This window comes from Symphodus melops (genome assembly GCF_947650265.1).
Source record: "Symphodus melops genome assembly, chromosome: 6".
NCBI classification, from domain to species: Eukaryota; Metazoa; Chordata; class Actinopteri; order Labriformes; family Labridae; genus Symphodus; species Symphodus melops.
The window spans coordinates 10,970,311-10,995,276 of NC_136696.1; the positions used below are offsets into that span (position 1 = coordinate 10,970,311).

General features: G+C 39.4%; 2 protein-coding genes across 9 annotated transcripts; one reads left to right on the forward strand and one right to left on the reverse strand.

Moving 5' to 3' along the window:
• Nucleotides 1–579: 579 nt before the first annotated feature.
• On the reverse strand, nt 580–4,929 carry ccdc77 (coiled-coil domain containing 77). Of its 5 annotated transcripts, XM_079346606.1 has the most exons (13): nt 4,861–4,929; nt 4,575–4,753; nt 4,340–4,386; nt 3,761–3,947; nt 3,511–3,653; nt 3,206–3,302; nt 2,936–3,026; nt 2,285–2,376; nt 1,880–2,028; nt 1,466–1,730; nt 1,237–1,362; nt 1,008–1,160; nt 580–896 (listed from the first exon to the last, which is right to left on the reverse strand). In XM_079346606.1, the coding sequence occupies exons 2-13, from the start codon at nt 4,575–4,577 to the stop codon at nt 750–752; spliced, it is 1,500 nt and encodes a 499-aa protein (XP_079202732.1). In that variant the 5' UTR covers nt 4,578–4,753; nt 4,861–4,929; the 3' UTR covers nt 580–749. The 5 variants fall into 5 exon arrangements, with proteins under 5 accessions (XP_079202732.1, XP_079202733.1, XP_079202731.1 ...); XM_079346607.1 differs by lacking the exon at nt 4,575–4,753; XM_079346605.1 differs by lacking the exon at nt 4,861–4,929 and having other exon boundaries at nt 2,285–2,373; nt 4,488–4,576.
• ush1c (Usher syndrome 1C) lies at nt 4,924–24,916 on the forward strand. Of its 4 annotated transcripts, XM_079346592.1 has the most exons (21): nt 4,924–4,982; nt 5,993–6,147; nt 8,967–9,034; nt 10,704–10,847; nt 11,040–11,178; nt 12,339–12,447; nt 12,561–12,585; nt 12,706–12,763; nt 12,869–13,057; nt 13,149–13,208; nt 13,501–13,557; nt 14,126–14,268; nt 15,368–15,433; nt 15,519–15,682; nt 15,859–15,914; nt 21,147–21,188; nt 21,727–21,780; nt 21,881–21,980; nt 22,590–22,699; nt 22,862–22,917; nt 24,512–24,916. In XM_079346592.1, exons 2-21 carry the CDS (start codon nt 6,112–6,114, stop codon nt 24,522–24,524), a joined length of 1,689 nt encoding a protein of 562 aa, XP_079202718.1. In that variant the 5' UTR covers nt 4,924–4,982; nt 5,993–6,111; the 3' UTR covers nt 24,525–24,916. The 4 variants fall into 4 exon arrangements, with proteins under 4 accessions (XP_079202718.1, XP_079202719.1, XP_079202721.1 ...); XM_079346593.1 differs by lacking the exon at nt 5,993–6,147 and having other exon boundaries at nt 4,930–4,982; XM_079346595.1 differs by lacking the exons at nt 4,924–4,982; nt 21,147–21,188; nt 21,727–21,780; ... (2 more) ...; nt 22,862–22,917; nt 24,512–24,916 and adding an exon at nt 16,198–16,322 and having other exon boundaries at nt 5,876–6,147.
• Nucleotides 24,917–24,966: the final 50 nt, after the last annotated feature.

Sequence of the window (24,966 nt, forward strand, 5' to 3'; positions counted from 1 at the left end):
ATGAATTGTTTTAGTGTAGGATTAACTTAAATAAAATTAACTGAATTGTATAGTTCATTGATTGGGGTTATTATTTATAAATAGCTCAAGTTTTGGACGAGATTACTAATGCATACCCATTTTCTTTATATTTCACAAGATCATTTTAAGACATTGAAAATGCTTTATTCAAATGGCAACTGTTTTATGACAGTGTGTGGTTAATTATTTAGGCTCTTTTATTATTTCTATGAAATTATTTTTTATATAAACATACCATATCACAACAGAAGTGATTTTTTCCCCCAAAGAAAATTCAACAAAGTTAATCTACAAATGTTATTTGTTGGTTTCAGAGTAATCATTTATAGGAGAGCGAGGTCTGGACTATGAAAACTTATTGTTAAATATTAAAGTCAGATGTATGTATCAGTCAATCATTTGATGCATATTAGCTCACTGTCCAAAATTACAGGAACACTTGTTTACAATACAGTCATGTTGAATGTCATTAATAAAATTTGTGCTCTCCCAACAATGACAAGTCTGAATGACCGCTGAGAAAAATACTTTGATAGCATAGTTCATACGGTGAATAGCAGATTTAAACCATTGCAGCAAAACATCTTTATTTGTTACAAGAAAATATAAAAACATAAGCTTTCAGATTGATAAATAAAATAGCACAGACATTCATGAATCGAATAATCAACTTTACTGTGGCAAAGATTCTCCACATCAGTCAGACAACAGAGCATCAAGTTTAATCTTCAACTGAATCTCAGCTCATTTTCCAGTCCATAGATTTTAGCCTTCAGTGTCATCAGCTCACCCTGAACCCTCTTTGTCCTGGTGTTGGTCTGACGTACCTCATGTAGAATGGCTAAATCCTGGTTGGGCCCGACATTCAAAGTGACCTGAAGCAGTTGAGGAATAAACAATAAGTGAAAAACTTACATCAGCAGTATCGACATCTCTTGTTTCCGTTTTTATAATTTAAAAAGTCATAACTATGCTTGTTTTTTTACCTTGAGAAGTTGTTTTTCAACATCTTTAAATTTCTGCCTAAGATGTTTCAGGTCTGTCTTGAAGCCCTCCACCTCCATGGCCCTCCTCTTCTCCAGCGCCTCGTATCGCTGAGTCATCAGCTGAAGACGCTTGGCCATTTTGTCAGAGCGTTCCTGCACACACAAAAAAAATAATAGTAAACAAAATCTCTAGGGTTGGAACAATTATTCATCAGTCTTTCTGCGGTACCTTAAATATTTCCCTGCCAACATCCCCTTCCTCTCTGATTTGGGACAGCTCTGTTTCCAAAGTGATACACTGCTCCCTGAACATCTCGGCCAGACGGTGGGCTTGCTTTAAGTCCTCCTGCAGTGCCTAATCAAACAGGTTTGTTTAAAATGTGTATACTCAGACTTATAACTGCACAAATAGCTTTTATAGACAACAGATCTTGGAGGGTTTTTTCCCCCCACTTTACCTTTATCTGCTCTTTGTGTGTCTGCAGTGACTGTGGCTGAGCGCGGGGGAGGAGCAGGGCTGTGCTGCTGCCAGGCTGTGATGCTCTCCCCAGCTCTGCACCCACAGCAGATCCCCCCTTCCTCAGACGGTTGTGGCATGAGTCGAGCTCCCTCAGCAGCCGGTCCTTCTCCATCATCCAGCTCTTCTCATGAGCTCGTGTTTCAAACTTCAGCTGTAAAAAATCTTTGGTGCTCTCATGCAACAGGTTCTGGGTTCGCTGTAGTCTTGGGTGACAAATATGCATGGAATGAGAGTTGAGATGGTCTGGCTGAAGAACGCACATTTTTCACAAGTGACTTATATAAAACAGTATCTGACTAGGTCATACATTTGTAGGAAGAAAGTAGTTTACACTTTTAAGAATCAGACCCACTTGTCATTCAGAGCAGTAATTCTCTCCTTATCTCTCTGATGTTGTGCCTTGGCCTCCTCTGCTTTAATCCGCCGGTCCTCCAGCAGAGACTCCACCTGCTCTTTAGCAAGGCGAGTTTGTTCCTCCATCTGAGCCTGCAGAGCCTCCACCTGGAAACACGAGCATAAAACTTGGGGCACTCACTCACTAAACCATGGCAACAGGGGAAAGCTTTGTTCCCCTGACATACTTACTATGTAAAGCATCCTTGGGACCCTTGGAAGGCGTTTTATAAATTCAATATTTTAATTAGTAAATATAAAAAATGATGGGTGCTGTGTAGCTGTATATGACAGGGAGGCTAGCAAAAATACTAGTACAACTTATACTCCTAATAAAAGAATTAAAAATCCGAACTAGACTAACCTGTAGTAACAACGTGTGGTTATCACTCCTGAATTGCTCCAGACTCTCACCATTAAGGCCGTCTGCTGGTTTTGTTCTCCTGCTGCTCTCTGCTTGTAAGATCAGAAATACAATTCATGTTTTTGTTTACTTACAAAGAGCTCACTTGTAAATCCTGAAACACGGATTTCTGTGTTTGACTTTTACTACACAAACTTAACAGATGACTTATTATAATTAGACAACATTTAAACCTGTTAGATAAAAAAAATATTAATACTAAATAAAGTAAATACAAATGACGAAGCATTAGTATGATGTAATAAAAATAAGTGAAAATGTAAGGTTTTCGGCAGGCCATTCCACAGATACTCAGTCAATAAGACAGACTACACAAGGAAGTATTTCATTTTTTGTGAAACATGAAGTATAACTTCACAAGATGCTCCACATTCACGCTCATTTTTTCTACAGGTGGCGGCTGCTCGACTGATGAAACTATACACTAAAATGACTTTATTCTCAAATGTATGACTTTTTTTTCTTCAGACTCTTTTAAATCAATTACCTTAATCATAAAATCAAAAAGAAAATTCCCCTTAATGTGACCCTAATACGTCTTCGTAAATATTACAGAATGAACAGGTGTTTTGCAAAATATTGTTTTCAAACCTTTTCTGGCTGCTGGAGGTTTTAACTTTGTTGGCCTGAGATTTAAATTTTCCTCCAATCTGGACTCAACGTTCCTCTGTGTGACAGTGACCTAAAACAAAGTCATTAGAAGAATTTAAATTGTATTGAATTAAAATTCTTTAAATTCACATAAAATCAAAGAAAATAAAGAACTTAAAATATATGAAAGAGTCCTCATTTCAAATATCTGTATTTTTAACGTTATGTTTTCAAAAAACAAAATAAATCTATAATGAAGTAAACGTGAACCTTGTGAGGGGGCTCCCGGTGGAAGTATGTGATCTCTCCTGCATCAGGACCCACCAGAGCAAGAAGGTGCTGGATTTTCTTTCTGTCCTCCAACTCTCTGAACAACAGCAGTAAATGGTCAATTAGCTTTATGCACAGAAATGCTGTGGAAGAATAGCATACCCTACTGATCAAATGTTGATATGGAAAGCAACCCTACATAATGTATCTCTTTATATCTCTGCTTCCTTGTCATATTAAAATTTCTGAGGTGAAAAAATGTAGTCATGTATTTTTTTTGGATCAGTGTTTTAACTAGTTCCCACCTGATCTTAAGTCTGTCATTCTCTGCATACAGCCGCAGAGATTGTTCCCTCTCTTGGAAAAGGTAAACCTGCATGTCACTCAAAGCGTTTTGCAGCTCTGTGATTTCTACCTCACGCTGTCGTACCTCCCACTGTAGTTTATGCTGGGAGGGTACAGGGGACAGAGAGAGAGAGCAAGTTAAAACAGGTAAATATACCCAGGTGCACTAAAGCAAGCATTGTCAAATAGGACTCCTAGCCGTATCCCTACCTGGTCTTCTGTAATGCCTCTGTACTTCTCCAACATCTGCAGCAGCTCCTCATGTTCCCCGTCAAACTGGGCGATCTTCTCTCTGTAGAACTCAAGTAACTCCCTGGAGGGTCGCAGATAAGCCAGCCGCTCATGGATGGGGGGAAGTGGTGATTCGGGTTCTTGACCAGGAGTACGAACGTTGGTTCTGTATGAAAGTCAAAAAGGTTATTCTTGATCAATATCGGTGAGAATGTTTATAAATACATTTCTTTTAGCACACACTTGGTTCGATAAAGAGCTGTCAGCCGCACTGTGTTTACACTAACTACTTAACTATATATCTTTTGAATAAAGCCTTTTCATCCCTTTGAGTGTCAGCGGCATGAAGCGACAAAATAAATGAATGAATACACAGGCAATTTAAACAACACCAGGAATAAAACTAAATCCATGTGCAACAAGACTGTAGTTGTCTGCAACAAAAATGTCAAATAATAGCAGACTTAAACATTACATCCTTCTGACAGAAAACAGCAAAGCTTTTCTCGCTGAAAGCAAGAAATGTCTGTCCTAGAAAGTGTGTAAACAAGATCTTACCTGCGTGGTGTTGCATCTTTTGTTGGGGATCCCATCGCAGCACAAGACTGTGAAAAACATGAACAAAATAATACTTAATAAATAGGGAAAAACATTGTTTAAAACTGTTGCATCTTTTATTAAATGGTAAATCGTTTTGGTTTCTTACTAACACAGCTAACTTCATTTATGTGGGCTCACATGGAACCAACGTCAAACATGATCAAGTTTGATTGGTCAGTAATTTCTCAGTTACCATGGCGCCCGGAAGAGCGGGACGTTTGAATCCAAGCTCTTCTGTTCATATAAGTGTGAACATTTTAAAGTTTTTGAGTGATTAAAGAAAAAAGCCTGACTGAACTCTTTGTTTTTGAATAAGCCTTTGTGTTGTATCTCACAGTTTGTTTGTCTCCCATGAAATCGTCAATATTATACCTACAGATGGAGAAAACTTTAATTCATTAACAGTTAAAACTAGAACAGGCCATCTGTAGTGATTTTGGCACAAATATATTACAGATAACAGAATTTTAAAAACTCACAGCTCAGCGGTGACCACACGAAATGATTGTTTGTTGCTACCAAGCTTTTGAAAGCCGGAAGATTCTTCTTCGTGAGAAATTGGAGCACAAATGAGGGAACTGCGCCCACTAGCGGCATGCAGGTGAGACAAACTTTTACAGCTTTATAGGCCAAGTGAACTGTACAAAAGTACAGTATTAAACATCATAAACACATCAAATAAACAAAGAATGAAAGTGGGTAGGCCTACAACACTAAATAAGACATTGTTGCAGTGGAGAGTAGAGCAAAAGATGCAGAAATAAACATGGCAATAGAATATTAAATTAATTCCACTTTTTTTTTTGAGAAATTAAATTGGACATACATTTAACAATATTTTACAGACTCCTTTTCATGGTTATTACAGTTGTGCATGTAAAGAATATTTAAGCTAATTAATTAATAGTTATATTTGTGTTATTTATTAATCCAGGCAGTTTTCTTATACAATTCTAATACACATCAAGGATAGTTAGGCTTTTATTGAAATATCCTACCATTTACTTTGTTTACTTTACTTTGTCATTGTTACAATTTTAATGCATAAAACAAAAGACAAATTCCGTTAGAAATATAGGTAGGCTTGAATTTGTTTTTGAATTATAAAAAAAACCTAGTGTCGTCCTTTTAAAGAACTTGGGTTGGATAATGTCATAAGCCTATGTAAGTATACCATTAACAATAGCCTAAAAAGATCCCACATTTATAACACTTATAACACCCAGAGAGGTCTGTCGTGTTAAATGACCAGGTAGGTAGCTGAGAGAGACAACCTTTAACACTCTGGAAAAAACAAAACTACCTAAGTCTTGCTCAGTGAAAAAAGCTCTCCTATTTTACTTCAGTCCCCCAAACATATAAACGCAAGTGTTAACAGTTTAGTCAAGTTATCAACAAACAGAAATTGCATGTACTATATCCTTAATAAAGAACGACATTTTAATTGTGGGAAGAAGCAGAAAAACCCCTACCTGCCATTTTACCTTAGACCTAGGATGAGGTCTAGTTTATATTGGCCTATTCTAAGAGTTCATCTTCATAACCTTAATGTTCAAAACCCGTTTATCCGGTTTATCCTCGAGGATGTTTGTCTTATGCTGAAAATTTTAGGCGGATACTCTCAGTGTAATAGTCCAGCTTGACGTCCTGACCCCGGCTCAGTCCTTCTGTCAAACTTCAGCCTCACTGGGATCTGTCCTCCTCGGTCCGTTTGCAAATATCTCTCAACGATGGAGCGAAAGGTTGCTCGAGAATTTAGACACAAGGTAAGATGCAACAATTGTTTTCTCTTCCGATATCGGAAAAAAAATACCTCTTAAAAGGCTCGTAGTATCTTCTTTACCTGTTGTCACGTCACTGTCTCAGGTGTCTCAGGCCTGATCGACGCAAAAAAGACAGTTACGTTAAGCAACACGTATTTTTTTCCGTTAAGGAAGATTTTCTAATACCGTAAAAACAGAAGACAAATAGACCTTGTGTCATATTTGTAAGGCGATATGTAACTGGAGCATCACTGACTATAGCCCCCCTAAAATAAATAAATAATGTTGCATTCTCTGAAATTATACCCATCTACTTTTTTCCCTTTTCAACATAAAACACAATAAGCCATAAGGTATTTTAAGTAACTATTTTGTATTTGTCCTGTAATTGCTTCCTGTCACAGGTAAACATTCCACAGTTTAGGTAAAGGATAAGAAATAATGGATTATTTGAATCTTTGCTATATGTTTTCATGATATAAGCATGAACAGATATAATGTAATATGGTTTGTGTTGGCTGATAACTACATGGAAAGGTAAGTATGAATAAAAACAACAAAGGAAGGAACATGATATGTTCAGGGTGTATGCAGGGATCATCACACAGTCATCTGTGCTGCACACACACAGGCAGGCAGGGTCACACAGACTATTACCGGCTTCTCACAAAGGGCATCCGAGCATCAGATAATATGTTAGAGATGAGCAGTTGAGCGGAAGAGATGGGACAATCTAGCGTTTTAATAAGGGGCCAACAAGGCACAATCAGGCCTTGTTTCTTTCTGGGCGATTATCATTACTGCATGCGTTTGAGTGTAGGCCTATGTGTGGTTGTACTTTATCTTCTGTTCCTAACACTTTCTTCATTTACAAGTGATCCATGTCAGACTTTTCTTTTCCTGTGGTGTTTTTATTCTGTTCTGTCATCTATGTGCTTTGTTTTGAGATGCATTTGATATTCTAAAATAGACATTGAATTTGTGAAATGGTTGCCTGTCTGACCAATGATTTCTAACCTTATTGGTTTATGGTGCCAAAGTCTGCATGTGAGCTGACTGTGTGTCATTTCCTGGGACATTTATGGCAGTCATAAACAACATGTCACACACACCCTCACAGTGACCTCACAGCATGGTCCACATAGTGTAGTCCTATATTTATGATTAGGTGTGGTTAATCAGCCTATGCTGCATTAAATCATAAAATTATACACATATCTAAATGTGCATGTATACATGTGTTTTGCTTTCTAAAAAACTGACAGCAAAAAAAACAACAACAATTATATAACCTAGCAATGCAAACTGTTGTAGTAGAAAAATGACAAACATAACGATCACAATAATATAATTTTAAGTATGACAATACTTTTAGGAGTGGGCCCAAGTAGATCCACGGTATCAGGCAGTCCAAAAAAACAACAAGGAAGCACAAAAACACTAAAGCTTGTGTCACAACTTAAAGGGAACTGGATTATACAGATAAAGAAAGTGAAGAATAGGAGTTCAGTGTCCGATGGCAGTCTAATCCTATATCATCATGATAAGGGACCTGTCAGCCCTCACTATGTATAAAAGTAAAAGTTAGAAGCTGCCTTAAAAGTAAAAGAGGTTGTCTGCAATCACCGATCCAAAATAGGACGGTACTTTTGAGACTTTAGGCACCACAGGCAGGTATGCATTCTGGGAGCACATTGTTTAAAGGGGCAATACATGGATGGATGGATAATGGATGGATGGATAGACCCGACACAAGATTTAGAAGGCAATTAACTTATATACTTACTTAAAAAAAGAAATGTACATAACCTAAAATTACATGTGCTATTTAATTGAGACCTGACCTTCTAAAATGATGTGTTGTTTATGCTTGTTCATGGGTGTTTGAGGTGGGGGTAGTGCCAGAGCTGTGACAACAGATATTAAACAGTCAATGCAGACATTAGGGATGCAGATTAAAATGCAAATTCAAGTGGTTGGCATTAAAGTGTCCAGACAATAAGGTGAAACCAGGCATAATTAAGGTGCTTGTCATTGAAGTGTCCACTATGAGCTCTTCAAGATAAGATAGGGATCACCATTATGAGTCCTTTGTGTGTTATGAAGGATTTTGAATTGTGTTAAATGCTTTAGGAGGCTGGAGCAAAGAATGGGAGAAATCTGATCTATTTTCTAAGTTCTAGTTAATTTACATAGCAGCATTATGGACCAGTTGAAGAGTCTTTACTTTGGGAGACTTATCAGTGTAGCCTGATAGTATGTATGCGATCCAACCTAGTGTGTGTGTGTGTGTGTGTGTGTGTGTGTGTGTGTGTGTGTGTGTGTGTGTGTGTGTGTGTGTGTGTGCGTGTGCGTGCATGCCTGGGAATGTTGGGTGTGAACGTTCACCTCTGTTTGTGTCTTAAGTTGTAAGATGACACGGCTGACCTTCCTTCTGCAGCCTTTTCTCAGCTGTGCTGCCATCATTTCCTCCCAGTGGTTTGATGCTTAGAGAAGGGAAGACCATTGCTTAAGTCTGAGAATTCTTGGCATCCTCAAACCTTCGTTGTAGCTTTCACTCGGATTTGTTAGTTCAGTGGAATGTGTTATATCAGTGATTGGCCGAAGCGGTTTTTAAAAACCATTCTGCTGCATCTGAGCTGCCATAAGGTCTGTATGTCCCCTGCACACACACACACACACACACACACACACACACACACACACACACACACACACAGGTTGTTCACCCCCTGCGGTGTTGACAGGACCCCAGGAGAGAGATTCAGTTTGCCAGTGGGCTGAGAAGAAGGATGGTAGCAAATGTTTGTCCTTTCTTGCAGGTGGAGTTGCTGATTGAGAATGAAGCAGAGAAGGATTACCTCTACGATGTCCTCCGAATGTATCACCAGTGAGTACAGCCTGTCCCCGAGCAGTGTGGTTTGACAATGTGTGTAGTTCTTCTGTGTTTTACCTTAAAGCCACACATAAATATCCCTACACACATCTTAGAACCAAACAAAGTGCTATTATTGATACCTGTGTGTTTACATGTTTCCTAAAGCAGGATTTCTGCATAGGCAATTAAAAAAAACAGTCATTAAAATAAAAAGCCGAGTCGAGTCTTTTGTAGCCACAGGTAAAGTGATGCCCAATTATTAATGTGACTTGCACTTTAAAGTTTGGTTCCAAAAGCTCCCTATTATGTGACGTTCACTCTATTTATTCAAAAAAACTGGAGGTTTAAACGTAATCTTCTCCATCAGGTTTTCTGATAACAGCTCAGGTTCAGAGCTCTGGGGAGGGGAAGGTCTAGGTTTCAATTAATCTTCGTACAGAGGCAGAGCTCTGTGGCCCCTCTGCTTAAGCCTCTGATCAGTTTCCACTGCGCCCCGACAAGCCTGGCCAGTTCGCCACAAAAGCTCTTTTTATATTCATCGTCCAAACAGGCTAAAATGGCTCCTATTAATAATTTAAAGTGGAGGCCAGGTCGACAGATTTTGTATAGCAGCTCTTACTTTACTCCTCTGAATGCTTTCTGCTCATCTTTTGCCTTCAAGTATGTTTTTTTTTTCATTAGTTTGAGATGATACAGTTACATAACTTGATTTTTTTTTTTTAAATATCGCCATGAAAAGAGAATCACATATCAACGTCTGTTTATTGGTGATTGAGAGCGACAAACAGCCTTGAGAGATGTCACTGAGATCAACACAGACTTCGAGTAAAGACCTACACCCCTTAGTGTAGAGTAAAGAAAATACAGCTTATAATACTTCTGTAGTAACTTCTTAGCCTTTGATTGGGATTTAGGCGTGAAGCTGCATTAGCTTCTACTAGCTATAGGACATCACAATGAAGCTCTGTCTCAACAGTATTGTGGGTTATGCTGACACTGCATTTTGACCAATAAGAAATATGCATGTAATAGAACAGAGAATATCTCATGGCTGATAAAAATCATCTAACAGCCATGAAGAGTGCTTTCAAGAGTCAAATAGCTTTCCAAACCTTTTAATAAACCTCTAAGTAAAAAACACAAAATCATGGCTTTGCTTATGCTTAAAACATTTGGAGTTTATTACTGTATGTGTCCTTCAGATTTAGACTGATTTAAGGTCCTCTAGACTCGGAAGCTCAACACACAATGCCGTGCTTTTGGGACGAGATGTCCTTGTTAGTCCTTAAAGTTAGAAATAATTTACAGAGAATCCTCAAAGATATGAACACGCACAAGATTAAAAGGAGAAATCTAGAAATACTACAGTACATTCAAATGTGTATTTGTCAGTGCTGTTTTATCAAAGTAGAATAGTGATTCAAAATGTTTACTTTTTTGTCCACCTTGTGTTCATTCTTATGATTTTTTGCAGCTGTGTACATTATAATCAGCAATTGAAGTGCCTTGTTCTTGTTTTAGTTCAACTTCCCCCCCATGCTGTGGTTCCACCACAGAGAGTACTGAAAAGTATAAAAGTTAGTTGTGTTGTAGAAAGTTCCCTGGTCCGGAAAAGAGGACCTGATAGTCTCTCTCCTCAGTAGGTTGAAAAAAACTCAAACTAAAAAATCTCCTCTTCCAGGTCGATGGATTTGCAAGTGCTGGTTGGGGACCTGAAGCTGGTCATTAATGAACCAAAGCGCCTGCCCCTGTTTGATGCCATTCGACCTCTTATTCCACTCAAACACCAGGTGGAGTATGACCTGCTCACCCCCAAGAGGTCACGGTGAGTGTACCATGCCGTAAAAAAAAATTAACTTATATTCACCCGTCATATCCCAAAATGTCACCCATGCAATTTTTATTCTCTTAGTTTGAGCAATAATATCATCTGACTCTCTTTCTAAATTTGATATTACTGAACTACTCAATTCTTATTCTGTTATTTTACATCCGCTCTCTCTGCGTGATCATGCAGGAAGCTCAAGGAGGTGCGTCTGGATCGAACACATCGTGATGGGCTGGGTCTGAGTGTCCGAGGGGGGCTGGAGTTTGGCTGTGGTCTCTACATTTCACAGATGGTCAAAGACGGTCAGGCCGCGAACGTCGGCCTTCAGGTTACCTCTCTTATAACACCTAATTCCCTCTGTGTTACAGCGTGTTTCTTTATTAACTACTTTTTAAAATGTATCTTTTAGTTAAAGTGCCAAACAGCTCTTTGAATAACACCATAGTAACACTTTTAGTCATAAAAGTAGCATTAGCATTTCTAAAGTAGTAGGCCAGGTCACCCTCGTGAAAGAGGTCTTGCTCTCAGTGGGGAGTTACCTGGTTAAATACAAAAAATAAAACAGTAATTTCAATACTTGAACTTTTTACAATTGGTTACAGAGTGTGCATGTATAACAGAAACACTTCTGCAGGTCATAATACCAGCTTCCACTAGGTGGAGTATTGTGTCATAATGTCATTTTCACTCAATGCATTACAACAAAAGGAGTATATGTTGCATGAATTAGAAAGTTAATATCCTGATAGTTCTGCTTACTCTGATGCTTTCATATACATTAGCTGACTATCTGCTTTGCTTTGTCTACATAGTGTGACCTCAGAAGAACATTATACAAAAGGGCAAAAGAGTATAGGTCAAGGTTGAATCAATTTAGAACAAGACTGTGGTGTTGGACAATTACGCAAACTAAAAATCTTATTATTAAAACAACTGTATGCTACTGCTTACACTGAACAGCACTAATCCTGTCAAACGAATAGCTGAAGCTCCACTGTCTAGTATTTGGAAAAGGGAGACTTAAAATACAAACATTGTTATAACTATTATGAAATAAAAAAAAGATTATGAATACAACAGATGTGACATCTTGATTTGGCTACATTTCATCCCTGTCCCTGATTACGCCTTCTTACATAAAACGAATATAGTGAATGAGTGATTGAGTTGAAAGCACGTTCAGTATGCAAGAACAGCAGAAAAGATAACATGTACAGTATAAGAAGGGTTCCATGTGTGTATGTGTAATGAATGATTACATTAACATAAACATAAAACATTGAACAATGTCATTTTATAACCCAAATTAAATCAGCCAAAATCTAAAATCAGCTACATAAACAGTAAGTCACATCAAATCTTATTGATTAAATAAGATATTTGTTGACTCTACAGAATAATCAGTACCAGTTTGTCTGTCTATGTTTCTGCTTGAATTGTAAAGACGATGTTGTCATCCCTAATATCTTATCCTGTGTTGATTTATAGGTCGGTGATGAGATTGTGCGCATCAACGGATACTCCATCTCCTCTTGCATCCATGAGGAGGTCATCAGTCTCATCAAGACCAAGAAGACCGTGTCCCTCAAAGTCAAGCGTACGTCCACAACACAAACTCTTTATTCGTCCAAACTGGTTGGATTCAACTGAACACTCAGAAATATCATTGATTTGGTTTGTTTTATCTGTTTTTATTCCCGTTGTGTACAGACGTGGGGATGATCCCAGTGAAAAGGTGAGGCCATTGATATACTGATAATAGTTTCCACTTGCTCATGTACTGTTGCTTTGTTTAAATGACCATGGAAATGCAGATTATTATTTACCATCTTCTTCATTTGTATCACTCTTCCAGCTCCTCAGATGAGCCCCTCAAGTGGCAGTTTGTGGACCAGTTTGTGTCTGAGTCAGGGGTAAGAGGCCAGATGTAGTCTTTTCTCTTTGACATCTTTAGTCTCAAAACTTGTATCACAAATTCAGATTTTATTTTGTTTTCTTGGTTCCTGGTGTGGCCGCAGGAGAAAAAAAGCAGTGTTGCGGGCTTGGCGTCCATTGGAGGAAAAGAAATCAAAGAGAAGAAGGTTTTTCTCAGCCTTGTGGGTACCAGGGGTATGGGCATCAGCATCTCCAGTGGTCCGACACAGAAACCTGGGATCTACATCAGTAACGTGAAGCCAGGCTCCCTCTCTGCAGAAGTTGGATTGGAGGTGATTCATCAAAATGATGACAATATTTCATGCTCATGAAATCCTCATAAACCTGCCTCCTGTGACCGCTGTGTTTCATCCCTGCATGTAGGTCGGGGATCAGATAGTGGAGGTGAACGGGGTGGATTTTACCAATACAGACCACAAAGAGGTGAATAATACTGCTGAAATATTTGCAGAAGTGGCCTCAGGAGTCTAAAGATGTATTTATATTTTGCACCCAAGGTACAATGAAGCTGTCTGCTTAAAGGTGCATCCTTTCGTCAATGTTTTTTTTGTCCTACTTTTTACTCAATGAGCTTACTCCAGATATGTCAGTATTTATCCAGCAAAAATGTTGCTTTTAGAGAAAAGAAAGATTAAATTATGATTCAGAATTTTTAGATAATTTTACAACTTCACGGATTCTTTACAGAACTTGTTTGGCTGTTTTTTATTTCCAGGCTGTGAAAGTCCTGAAGAGCAGCAGGAGTCTGACCATTACTGTCCTGACAGGCGCTGTAAGTGCAACTCTCAATTTTCTTGTGTATCAGAATTGTTTTTGGACTTTTATGCTTTTATTCAGGAGACAGGACAGTGGATAGCATCGGAAATCGGGGAGAGACAGAGAGAGAGTGGGGAATGACATGTGGCAAAGGAGCCACAGGTCACATTTGAACCCGGGCTGCTCACTTCTTTACACAGGGTGAACACTAACCACTAGGCCACCTGCGCCCCCAAGTGTTATATTGAATCAAATGTAATCATTTAAGAAAAATGTAACACTGTCTCTTTTATTTCTGTTACTGTCAAGTTGATTATTATAAAACTTCTCAAACTCTTGTGACTTTTGTTGAATTCACTTGTTACAGCACTGTGTTTAATATACGTGTGACTCTCAACCCTCCTCTTTTTTTAATAATCAAAGTACAGGAGACATTTGTGTCACTCTGTTAAAGCATATAAACTATTCATGCATTTTCACAGACATGTACGGTACATGTTTCAGGCTCCTAAATATGTGTTTAACTTGTCAAATGTGTAAAGTTATCCCCTAATTATCTTCTCTGGTGTCTCTCCCTCTGTCAGGGCAGCGAGCTGTTCATGACAGATGAGGAGCGTCTGGCAGTGGAGGCCCGCAGGGAGCTGGACCGACAGGAGCTGATGCATCAGAAGAGGGTGGCTTTGGAGACCAATAAAATCTTGAAAGAGCAGCAGGAGAAGGAGCGGCAGTGAGTGTTTGTCTTTAAAAGACCAAGGCTGCTCTAGTTTCTTGTGTCTGTTAAAAAAAACAGAGATGTTTTAGTGTCTTTGTTGTGATGCATAGACACCTCATATTTTTAATCTTGAAGTTAAACAACTTGGCTCCTTGGCAGTGCAGGCTTTTCATCAAATTTAATTCCAAAAGACATCATAAAAAATTACAGCTACCTACTTATTAACTCCACTGATGACGCTGAACATAAGCAGATGTTTTTTTTCAGTTTTGACTGCAAAGAATATATCCTGGTGCACACACAGTATATGACACTGTGCAAGTTAGGTTGATTTAATGATGTAAGAGACTTCAGTGTTTCTCACATACTGGCTCTCAAACACACACACACACACACACACACACACACACACACTTAATGCATGTGAGTGCAGATCTACACATTAGATAGCCTCGTCTCAAACTGTCTAAAAGCGATTTTGTGTTTATGAACTTAAAGAGTTTATCATTTGTTACAGCTCAACAGAAATGACAGCCTGATGTTTTTTTATTCACTTTGAATACCCAGATTTTCAGATTTTTTCCTGAGAGAGTAGCTGTGTTTACAGCTGAAAACGAGCACAAAGTGAACCAGCGACAGGGCCGATCGTTAGCTCGGGGTGCAGCAGTCAATCTAACACTGACATCAAGTGCTTTCACTGCAATGCATGGTCTGCTCACAACACACACCATGACAGAGAAACAGAACACAAAACCACTATGAACAAAGATTATTTGCCTTTTTTTTCCTGGGAAAAGGCTTCACAGACACACATCAGCTTGTGTCAATCCACAGAATATCTTTAGGGCCTTCACTTTTATTACTCCATAGTGACATCACTATCGATTTTTGTTCAACTTACTAAATTATTTTTTCGAAGGAATTATTAATTTAGAGGCCAGACTCAATTTTCTCTGTGCTTTGATGCTGATAATATCCAGGGATGAAATATGGGACTGCATATCAGATATTGTAGGGTTGATGCTCTGAGTAGCGGCTAGAAACTGTTGTCTCTGTATTGATGGTACTGTAGCATGTTGTGTTCTGTTTTCTACATTAATCATGTGTTAAACAGGAGACAAATGGAGATCTCTCAGAAAACTGAGGAGGAAGAGAAGCGCTACAAGAAGGAGATGGATAAGTAAATATCTTATTTTAAATGTGTTAGTCTGTGTTTTCTGAGGCATGTTAAAGGAATCTTTCTCCTGTTTTGTCATTCTCTGCAGAATCGAGGCTGTGGAGAGGAAGCAGAACAGAGAATGGGAGGAGGACTGGGGAGCCGAAGAAAGGCCGAAGAGCCCAAAGAGTCCTAAGAGCCCTCGCACCCGGAAGAGTTCCTCACCTGCCCCCCATGATAAGAAAACCACAAGTCCAAAGTCAAAGAGTTCACGTAAGAACACCTGAATTAAACTTAGTTCTTAAAGTATTGACTTCTCTTCTAAAAACACGTTTGTTTTTAGAAGTAACCCCTGCGTGTTTCACCTCGTTTCCTCACACCTCTGCATGCTCTCTCTCTCTCTGTCACTTCTGTGTGCCGTGCTGCTGTTTATGGCCTCAACTTTAAAGCTGACGAAGCCAGCTCCTTCACAGAGGAGGACGGGGAGGAAGAGCAGGACGGACAAGTGAGTCTTGAGCCTCAGCTGTCACAGCTGTTGTCGGAGGATGTTCAAACTAACCCCAAAAAGTCCCATGAAGACCAATGCTGGATTTCCTTTGACAACCAAAACGAAAAAAACAAAACATCAAGGACAGATTTTTCAAATCAAGGAAGTTGTTTTGTTTGCAAACCAAGGCTTATATAGTATCTTTTATTTTCTCCTGGTGTGCTGTGTTGTGGCTATTTAACTGTAGTTTTGAAGTGTTTGTTGAACATTAATAGTGACCTGTGTCCATCTCCGTCTTTAGCTTTTGGATGGTTTTATCGATATGAGGGGAAACTGCTGTCAGGCAAGGTATAGTCTACTCACTGAGTACTGTGTGGTGTTTTATTGTTTATTGTGTTAACTGGTTATTATCGTGTGTGTGTGTGTGTGTGTGTGTGGGGGGGGGGGGGGGGGGGATGTTTTTAGATATGCATGTCATGCTGTGGGCTCTATAGCTGATTGGGTGTGGCACATTTTTTGACTAACTGATAACACCTCAGAAAGGAGAGAAGAAGAAGAAAAAAAAGAAAGTGTCCAACACAGACACACTGCAGGAGCTTCGGAAAAACAAGAAGGAGATGGAGTTTGAGCTGAAACTTGCCAAGGAGAAGGAGGAGATGTATGAAAGAGAGAAGCAACTGAAGATCAATCGGCTGGTCCAGGAGGTACGAAGAGAGGAGATTCAGATCATTGTGGAGTTGTCTGTGAATGTGTGTTTCAAGTGCCAACTTGTAATGTTAAATGCTGCTCGTGCTCTGTCTCTGTACCAGGTTTCAGAGACTGAAAGAGAAGACCTGGAAGAGTCGGAGAAGGTGCAGCACTGGGTGGAGCGTCTTTGTCAGACTAGGTTGGAGCAGATTTCGTGTGTGGAGAACGAATCCCCGGAGGTAAAGGGAGATCTGTTAAAGTTACCTTTCTCCTGCTATGACCTTCTGTTTATGTCTTCAAAAAGCCGATTTACCCTTGAAACAGCAGTGAGATATGAAATGATGCAGAAGCACAAACATGACACTTTGCATATAGACTGTACTCTTTGTAATAGTGCGAGTAAGAGATACTTCAAACAGACACAAAGCTCCGAACAGAACCAGCCTGATGGTGAACAGCCATGTGGCTGGACAGGTGGAGGTCATGGGATACAGAGACAGACAGAGAGAGATGGATACAGACAAAACAGACTGACAGGTGGACTAACAGATGATAGCGTCTAATAAAAACTAGGTACAAACAGTTTTCTTTAGGTCACCTTATACAGTACTTACTATAAGATGTTTTCTAAAGAAGAACCTGGAACAGGACACTGTTCTGTTGTTTTTGGCTGAAATGTTCAATTCGTCAATAACAGAAGCACACTGGAAGTGAAATGGTATTTTCTGTTCATTTTCTCATTGTGACATTAAGCTCTCTCCGCCTCGCTCTCCTGCCTCTGAACCGAGGGTGAGGCGTTTTCCTGGCGGCCTTCACCTGGCCACCACTGATCTTGATGACATCAACCTCGACGAGGTAGATCAGAGCCTGAGGGGCCCCCTTAAGAGACTTGCCCCCACCCAGCCCGGTACCAGCCAGCCTCCCCCGCCCTTACCTCTCCCTCCACCCTCACCCAAACTGAACCCCACCATACCCAACTACTCCCCTCCTCCCTCTCGCGCAGCCCCACAGCAGCGACCTCCCACTGCCACCTTGAACAACAAGGGACGCAGGCCCCACCCTCACCCTCACCCTCACCCTCACCCTCACCCTCACCCTCACCCGCAGCCCCACTCTCAGCCTCTTTCTTCCAAACCTCCTCGCTCACCTTCATCTCATCTTCCTGCTCCACCTCAGTCTTCTTGGCCTCCATCATCGCCTCAACCTGCTCCTCGCCCACCTCCTCCCCCACCCCCACCTCCCCCACCTCCTCCACCGCCCCCACCTCCCCCACCCCCACAACACTCGGAGGAACGAGTGGGAACCCTCAGCGGGTTTCGACAGCATCATCACTTTCAACACCCTTCCAGTCCTCCAGAGCGCAGAAGTGAGTGGGAGGCGGGCGGGTACCTCCCAAGAGGAGGGATGTACTCATCCAATACCAGTGAAATGTCCTACCCGTCCAGCCCTAAGGTCAGACATGCTCGCGTGAAATGCTTTTGCCTTTTGTTATGTATAGATGGCAAATATGCTGTTTTCCATTCTGTTGCATCAGCAGTTGAAAATGTAGACAGCTGACAGATTATACATTTTCAAGGCTGCAGAAATTGATGCCCTGTCATTCACAGGTTTATGTGCATGTTCTGTGTAATGTTCGTGGATGTTTCATGCATGAGGACAGGGCAATACGCAGCATTAGCATGACTGAATTGGATGGTCATTGATTTACAGTTTGCTGGTCTGGCTGTGGGAAATGCATTCAGAGATGAAGTTAATGTTATCGATGTTTGCTTGTAGCTGTGAATTGTTTCATGTGATAACAAATAATGTGTCTGCTTGCATTTTATCTGAGATTTGTAACATTTCCCACCCTGAAACCTAGGCCGTGCTCTGACATCTGAGAGAATGGGAGCGAACACTGGAGATTGATATTTCTCCAATGCTCTGTATGTGCAAGGTGACAGAAAGATTTATTTGATTTTATTGTGGTTTAGGTATTGAGAAATACTTCCCATGCCAGCCGAATTTCAAGTGCAAGCACTCCCTTGGTAAGTCTTTTTCCTTGTTTTTTGATTTTTTTTGTACATTCCCGTCTTTCAATGCAACTCATTTTGACATTCATTGAGTTGTTCACTGACCAATACCATTATTGACTGCCCCAAATGTAGTATCTATTTCAGTACATATCAGCTAACTCACCAAATATTGCCATAGTTTAGTTGTATCAGCGCTTATAAAAACAAATGTTTCATCGTTTTTATGTCATGACTACAACAAACAACAAACAACAACAACAACTGTGACTCAAAAGATGCTCTTGTTCAAAAATCACATGGACATGCTTTACTCAGCTTTTTTATGGAAAGATATTTTTTTCCCTTTTAGCAACTCGCTCCTAGTCCCCCCAACCAGAGGCGTCAGGCCCCTGTCATGTCCAAACCTGTCATGCTGCCCCAGTCCCAGACCCATCGCCCAGATCCACACAGAACTGCACTTCGCTCTGACGGCCTGGTACTGTATGAATCCTGAACACTTCCTTCCAGTACAAAACCTTGATTCTGCCTAACAAGGTAATAAATCATTCAGACATCTGACACAGCCGGCCACCGTGAGGTTAAGGGATTAATTTCTGCTTCTTTTGGCTGAGTCCTGCTGAGTTGCCCAGACGGTCCAGCTGTTCAACAAAAAACAGACAGATTTATAGTTATTAAACTACAGGAGTCATTTCTACCTCCTAACAAAATGCTCTTATGTAACAGGTTTGTTTTTAAAACTGCATTTACTTTAGAGAAACACAGAAATGCTTTTCCTCACATTAACACCCACTCGTGTGAGCTAAACAGCACAGACGCACTTCTACCTTCAAATCCTGAGCACCTCCACAGCTGTAGGTTAAATGCATTAGTGAGAGGTCCCGTGAGTGTAGTAGAGGGATAGAAAGTCATAAATCATTTACTTTCCCGGCAGCGCGCAACTTTATTATTAATGTTTTGAAACACTGTTATAAACGTTGATTTAACAAACTGAATTGGAAAGATTGAAGAAAATTGCTGCTGATTGAAGTAATATTTTCTGTCAGGTCTTCAGCACTTTAGCTCCACAGGCTGTGGTTAACAATTCTCAGTAGTAATTACAAAGTGTTCCTGTCATCAACATTGGTTTAAGGAGTAAAGATAAGGCTTCATTTTTCTCTGTCATCACAGTGGGCAGGGCACATTCTGTTATTATGTTGCAATAGAGTATTTAAAATACAACTGACAATTGTTATTAACTTTTTGATTGGATGTTACAGAAATGAGTCGAAGATGAAAATCTGGAGGCACATTGGGATGTATTTCAAGATAACGACAATATAGATAGAATCTGTTAACTGTTGATAGACATCAGCTAGTATCAGCGCTCAGTCACATCCTGGCTTTACTGAAACACGTTTGAATGTTAAATTGTCTGTTGATGTAGCAAAAAGCTGCGAAATCATAGAGATATCTAGGATAGCCTTTAACAAAACAGTATGAATGAAAAACTAACTTTATACTACATGCTTAATTAAGGAAATATTTTAACAATCGAAGTGAGGGTTATTTTGCCTTTTTAAACCTGTTTTCTGGTCTTGTGTTTCAGCCTCCAGAAATGTTGAAACGGATGGTGCCTTTCAACTCGTCTTTTAAATCAAACACCAAACGACAAGTAATCCATACATATCCCCCCCTCTAATTACAACTCCTGAGTGCCTTTTCTCCTGTATCACTCTTCTCTTTCTGGCTCTTTATCTCGCACATCACAGTTCCTCCTGATTGACTGGAGCCTGAGTGATGGCTCAACTTTATTTATTATTATTTTTTTTTTCATGATCTCTCTCTGGTGGCTTCGTCACTGCCTTTAGGTCCAGATGTTAAGTTTATGCATGACTGCACTTGTATTGATTTTTTAAAAAGATCAGTACTGTGAACATATGGTGATGGTATATATATCACAGAGTTGTGGTCTCAGTGTTCTTACGCTGGTTTTCATGTTAACTGGAAACCAATGTTTTTGGTTTATTTACACTTATGGGGGTGATATTTCCTGCATTACCGACACGTTCCTTGGAAACCATTACTCTTATTTGATTTATTGTTTTCATTTCACCAAATGCCACAGGACCAACAATACATTCATGTGTCATGTCAAATGTTGAGTGTTTGCTCAACAACATGATATGATCTGTCTGATTAATGTGTGTGTGTTTATTAAAGTGTCATCCTCACGTGATAAATGTCCATTTCGGATTCTTTGTTTTGTTTCCCTTGAGATAAATGACCTGGGTGTGTGATCCTGTTTATTTGTTGTCCTAACTGCATTAAAATGTGAGGTTTAAAATCCACTGTGCTTTCAGTTAATGACCCTGACTGTTTCCATGCTGTCCGTTTATTCAGGAATACATTAACTGTATCAAAACAATGGTTGTCAAAGGAAATCTGGCAAGCGCTCTTCAGTGTCATTCACAGAGTTTTTACAAAGATTATTTTATTACTTTATGTTTTAGTTGTAAACTCCAAATTCAAATATTAACTTTTAACAAGCCACATGTTGATTCTCTTTCAGGGATTTCAGAAATACGAGGAAGAGTTTGATCCCTACTCCATGGTATTGTATGCATAATCTCTTTGGTAAAACAAATGAAAATGCAACGGATATTTGATTTTACAAATGTGAATTGCCCCCTTAATAGGATGTTCTTAATGAATAATATAAACAAAGCTTGTAATTATTCAACACAACTCCTCTTTAAAAGCATTAACTGCTTAAGTTCAGAAGAAAAGTTGGGTAGATTTTCTAGTTCTGTAATAGCTAATAAAAGCTAACTTCATGTAGATAATTATATATATATAATAATACATTTGATTATACCAATTAAAATTGCTATATAAAAAAGCAAATAATTGCAGAACAGAAGTCCTCACACACTAATGGATGTAATCCAAAATTAGAAATAACCCAGAAATTGTTAGATACTTAGCTAAGGTTTTTGTTTTGTTTGCAGGTTTTTGTTGTTGTTGACGATCGTTATTCAGAGTAGGAAGCAATTCTTTATGTTGACCATATTCAGTGTTTTAAAATAAACTCTGTTTGTTCTTCTTACCTTTATTTCCTGCATTTCCTTCTATGCTTTCTTTCTGAATAGTTCTCCGCCGACCAGATAGCCGGACGAGATGTGAGACTGCTGAGAATTAAAAAGGTACTGAGTGCATATTCTTAGTTTATTGAGGAGACTAATCTCTCATCACTTTTACAGACAGATATTTACTAAAGTGATCTTAATGTTTTTGTTTGTTAAGACGGGACAACTTGATGTTGCTCTGGAGGGCGGAGCAGACTCTCCTTTGGGGAAGCTGGTGGTGTCTTCTGTGTATGAGGGTGGAGCTGCAGATCAGCACGGTCAGTTTATATTTCATATGCTATATCTTTACTACACAACATCTTTGCTGTCTTTTGTGTATTACCATTTAAGAATGTTAAAAGGAATATAAGAAAGACTTGTAACATTACAACACCCACTTAGTAGAAGCACAATACATTTCAAACACCACTACAATCTACAGCCAACAAAATTAGCATAAAGATCATACTGCTCCTCTGCAGTCCATTTAAATCTAAGGCCAAATATTAAACCTTCATTAATGGAAAGTGCTGCATGATTCATCGGACTCTTAGATATTATCCTCAATCAGTTGTTTGAGCAGAATCCCAGACTACAAATACATTAAATATTCAGAACATTTGTCACAATGTCCCACAAAGAAAATTATTTTGTAATGTATGCATGTACAGATTGTGTTCTGATTTACACACTATTAATATTTGTGAATGCTGTCTCCATCCTGCAATATACAAGCAAGGACTTAGTGCAGGTCATCATGCACAACATCAGGACACCAGGGACATGTGCTTTGTCATTCCTTGTAAATGCAATGAAAATACAAGTCACACGCTGAACTTGTTTCCATCTTTATGTTTAAACATGAACTGTGTCTCGTGTGTTTGTAGGTGGCATGGTAGCCGGGGATGAACTCATGGCTGTGAATGGGAAAATCTTACTCGATGCTACTTTGACTGAAGGACAAAACTTTCTGGCTCGAGCCTGGAATAGTGGAGGGGTAGGAGAATGAAATGATTACACCTTTGAAAGAATAACTGGGCTGTTTTATTGATTGCACTGAAACTCAATCAAACCAGAGTTATTGTTTGTGCTTGTTGTCCCACAAATTCAACCAGGCTGTGAAGCATAAATAAAATGTTACTAACATTTTTCTGTTTAGGACTGGATCGATGTTGTCATTGCTGTTTCCCCTCCGAAAGCATATGAAGATGAAGTGTAAGCATTAATGTATATTATTCCGGTTCAAACGCATATCATACACTTGATACTGTCATTGAAATGCACGCTTAAAGCATCATTGTGATAATCCAGATCTGAATAGTAGTTTACAATGTGTGCCTGTGTGTGTGCATGTGTATGCAGCCCTAAGTCAGCATCAGTCAGTCCTGCTGAGAACAGAAAGGTGTTTGAAGGCAGTGCAACTCTGTACAGACACGGCTACCTGCTTCAGCACTAATCCTCCCTCTCCTCCTACCTCACCCTTCATTCTGGTAATCCACCTGACCTCCTCCTCTTCCTCACTGCACGTCACAGAGGGGATGTTTGGTGTGCTGTTTGCTTTTGTTTGGCCCCCTTTCTATTTAAGCACATGTGGCAGTCTCCTGTTTTCAATCAGAAGAGAGCTTAGCAGCAGATTGTATTTTTTATTTTGGTTCCCCATGTGGACAATTTTTGGATAACTGTTTTGGTATTTCTACCAAGATTAGCATTAAATATGTAGACACCTTATACAGTGTGCAGTTTTCCTTTTCATTATTTGAAAAATGCCTCTAGGGATGTGTGAGGCATCTGCAGAAATACGGTCATGCTATTTGGGTCAAGACTTTTACAGTGAATGCAATCAGTGACCCAGCGCACCATATATCTGCCAACACCCTGACCCACTGAGCTGTTTATAAACACACATGTACACGTTGGCCTCTGTGGTATTTTCCTGATGTGTCAGGTCATGGATGCTCATAGAAGCTGCCTGTAACTCCCTCCAGCTGTCAGCAGTTGTTCTGATTGATGTTGTTCAGAGGGACTGTTACATGTTCTGACATACATATACACTTAGTGACACATTGAATGACTCCAGATACTCCAGTACTGTACTGAGGATTCACTCTCTGCTGCAAATAATTGTATAGTAAAGTAGGCTTTTATTAATGACAGGGCTTGTTTACTGCTGAAGAAGTGCAGTTTCCATTCCAGATTCAAAATCGTAGACAAAAAAATGTAGGGCACAGTTTTGCCCTAGTTATCTTGTGTTTTTAAATTTAGCCTGCATGTGGGATTGTGTGTAATATGCAGTAACTTCAGCATGCATGGAAAACTGCTTTTACACTGAATGTAATACTTTTAAATTAAGGAAGTACTCTTAACTAATGTCAAGGTTCCTCAAGCCCATTGTTGTCTGCAATTCCACCAAGGTCCTGTGAAGAATTGGCAAATGAATCTGTTTACATTTGAATACATTTGAACTTCAATTACATTGAAGTACCTGCATGCTGCAAGTACTTTTCCAATCAGAAATGTTTAATAATGTGATTCCCACCTCAAAGTCCCTGTATATTCATTAAGTACTCAATCTGCAAGGATTTTTTTAGAGGGATCAACTAAAATCCTCAGGACTTAATTCCATCCCCCTCCCTGGCAGTCCCCTCCTTAGGACTCTAGTCCTTTGTGAAATTTCCTGTTGTGGATACACAGCTTAAGACAGAGCATGTTCAACTTATTTTATTTGGCACTACTGCTAAGAGTAGATCCTCTCGTATCGTACAGGTACATTGAAAATATAACATTCTGTTTTTCTCTTTTTTTCTTGCAGAACTTTCTTCTAGACTCATCAACAGCCTGCCAAGAAAACCAGCCTGATAAAGAAAATGTTTATTGATTCACATTTATGTTTATCACATTAAAATGATTCAGTTTCCTTGTCATCGCCTGTTAACAAAGAGCTGAAGAGTTTCTTTTTTAAAATGTTTTCCTTTAATGAAACCTTGATGTTCACTCTATGTAGACAACAAGCGCTCTTACTGTCTTTTGTTATTCAGTCTGATGTCCTGTAATCTTCTCCATCAACATGGTTATTCTCTTTTATGTACAAGCAGCTTGACTATTTCCTCCTTCAGACATGTGTAGACATGCTCCAGTTAAAACAGGAAAATTGTAATCAATAGCCACTGTTCAATGTGACTTTCAGCTCAATAAACCTGCACTTTCACTCACACTATCTGTCCTGCATAAAGATTTCCTGCTTCCTCTGCTATGATTTCCTCCTCA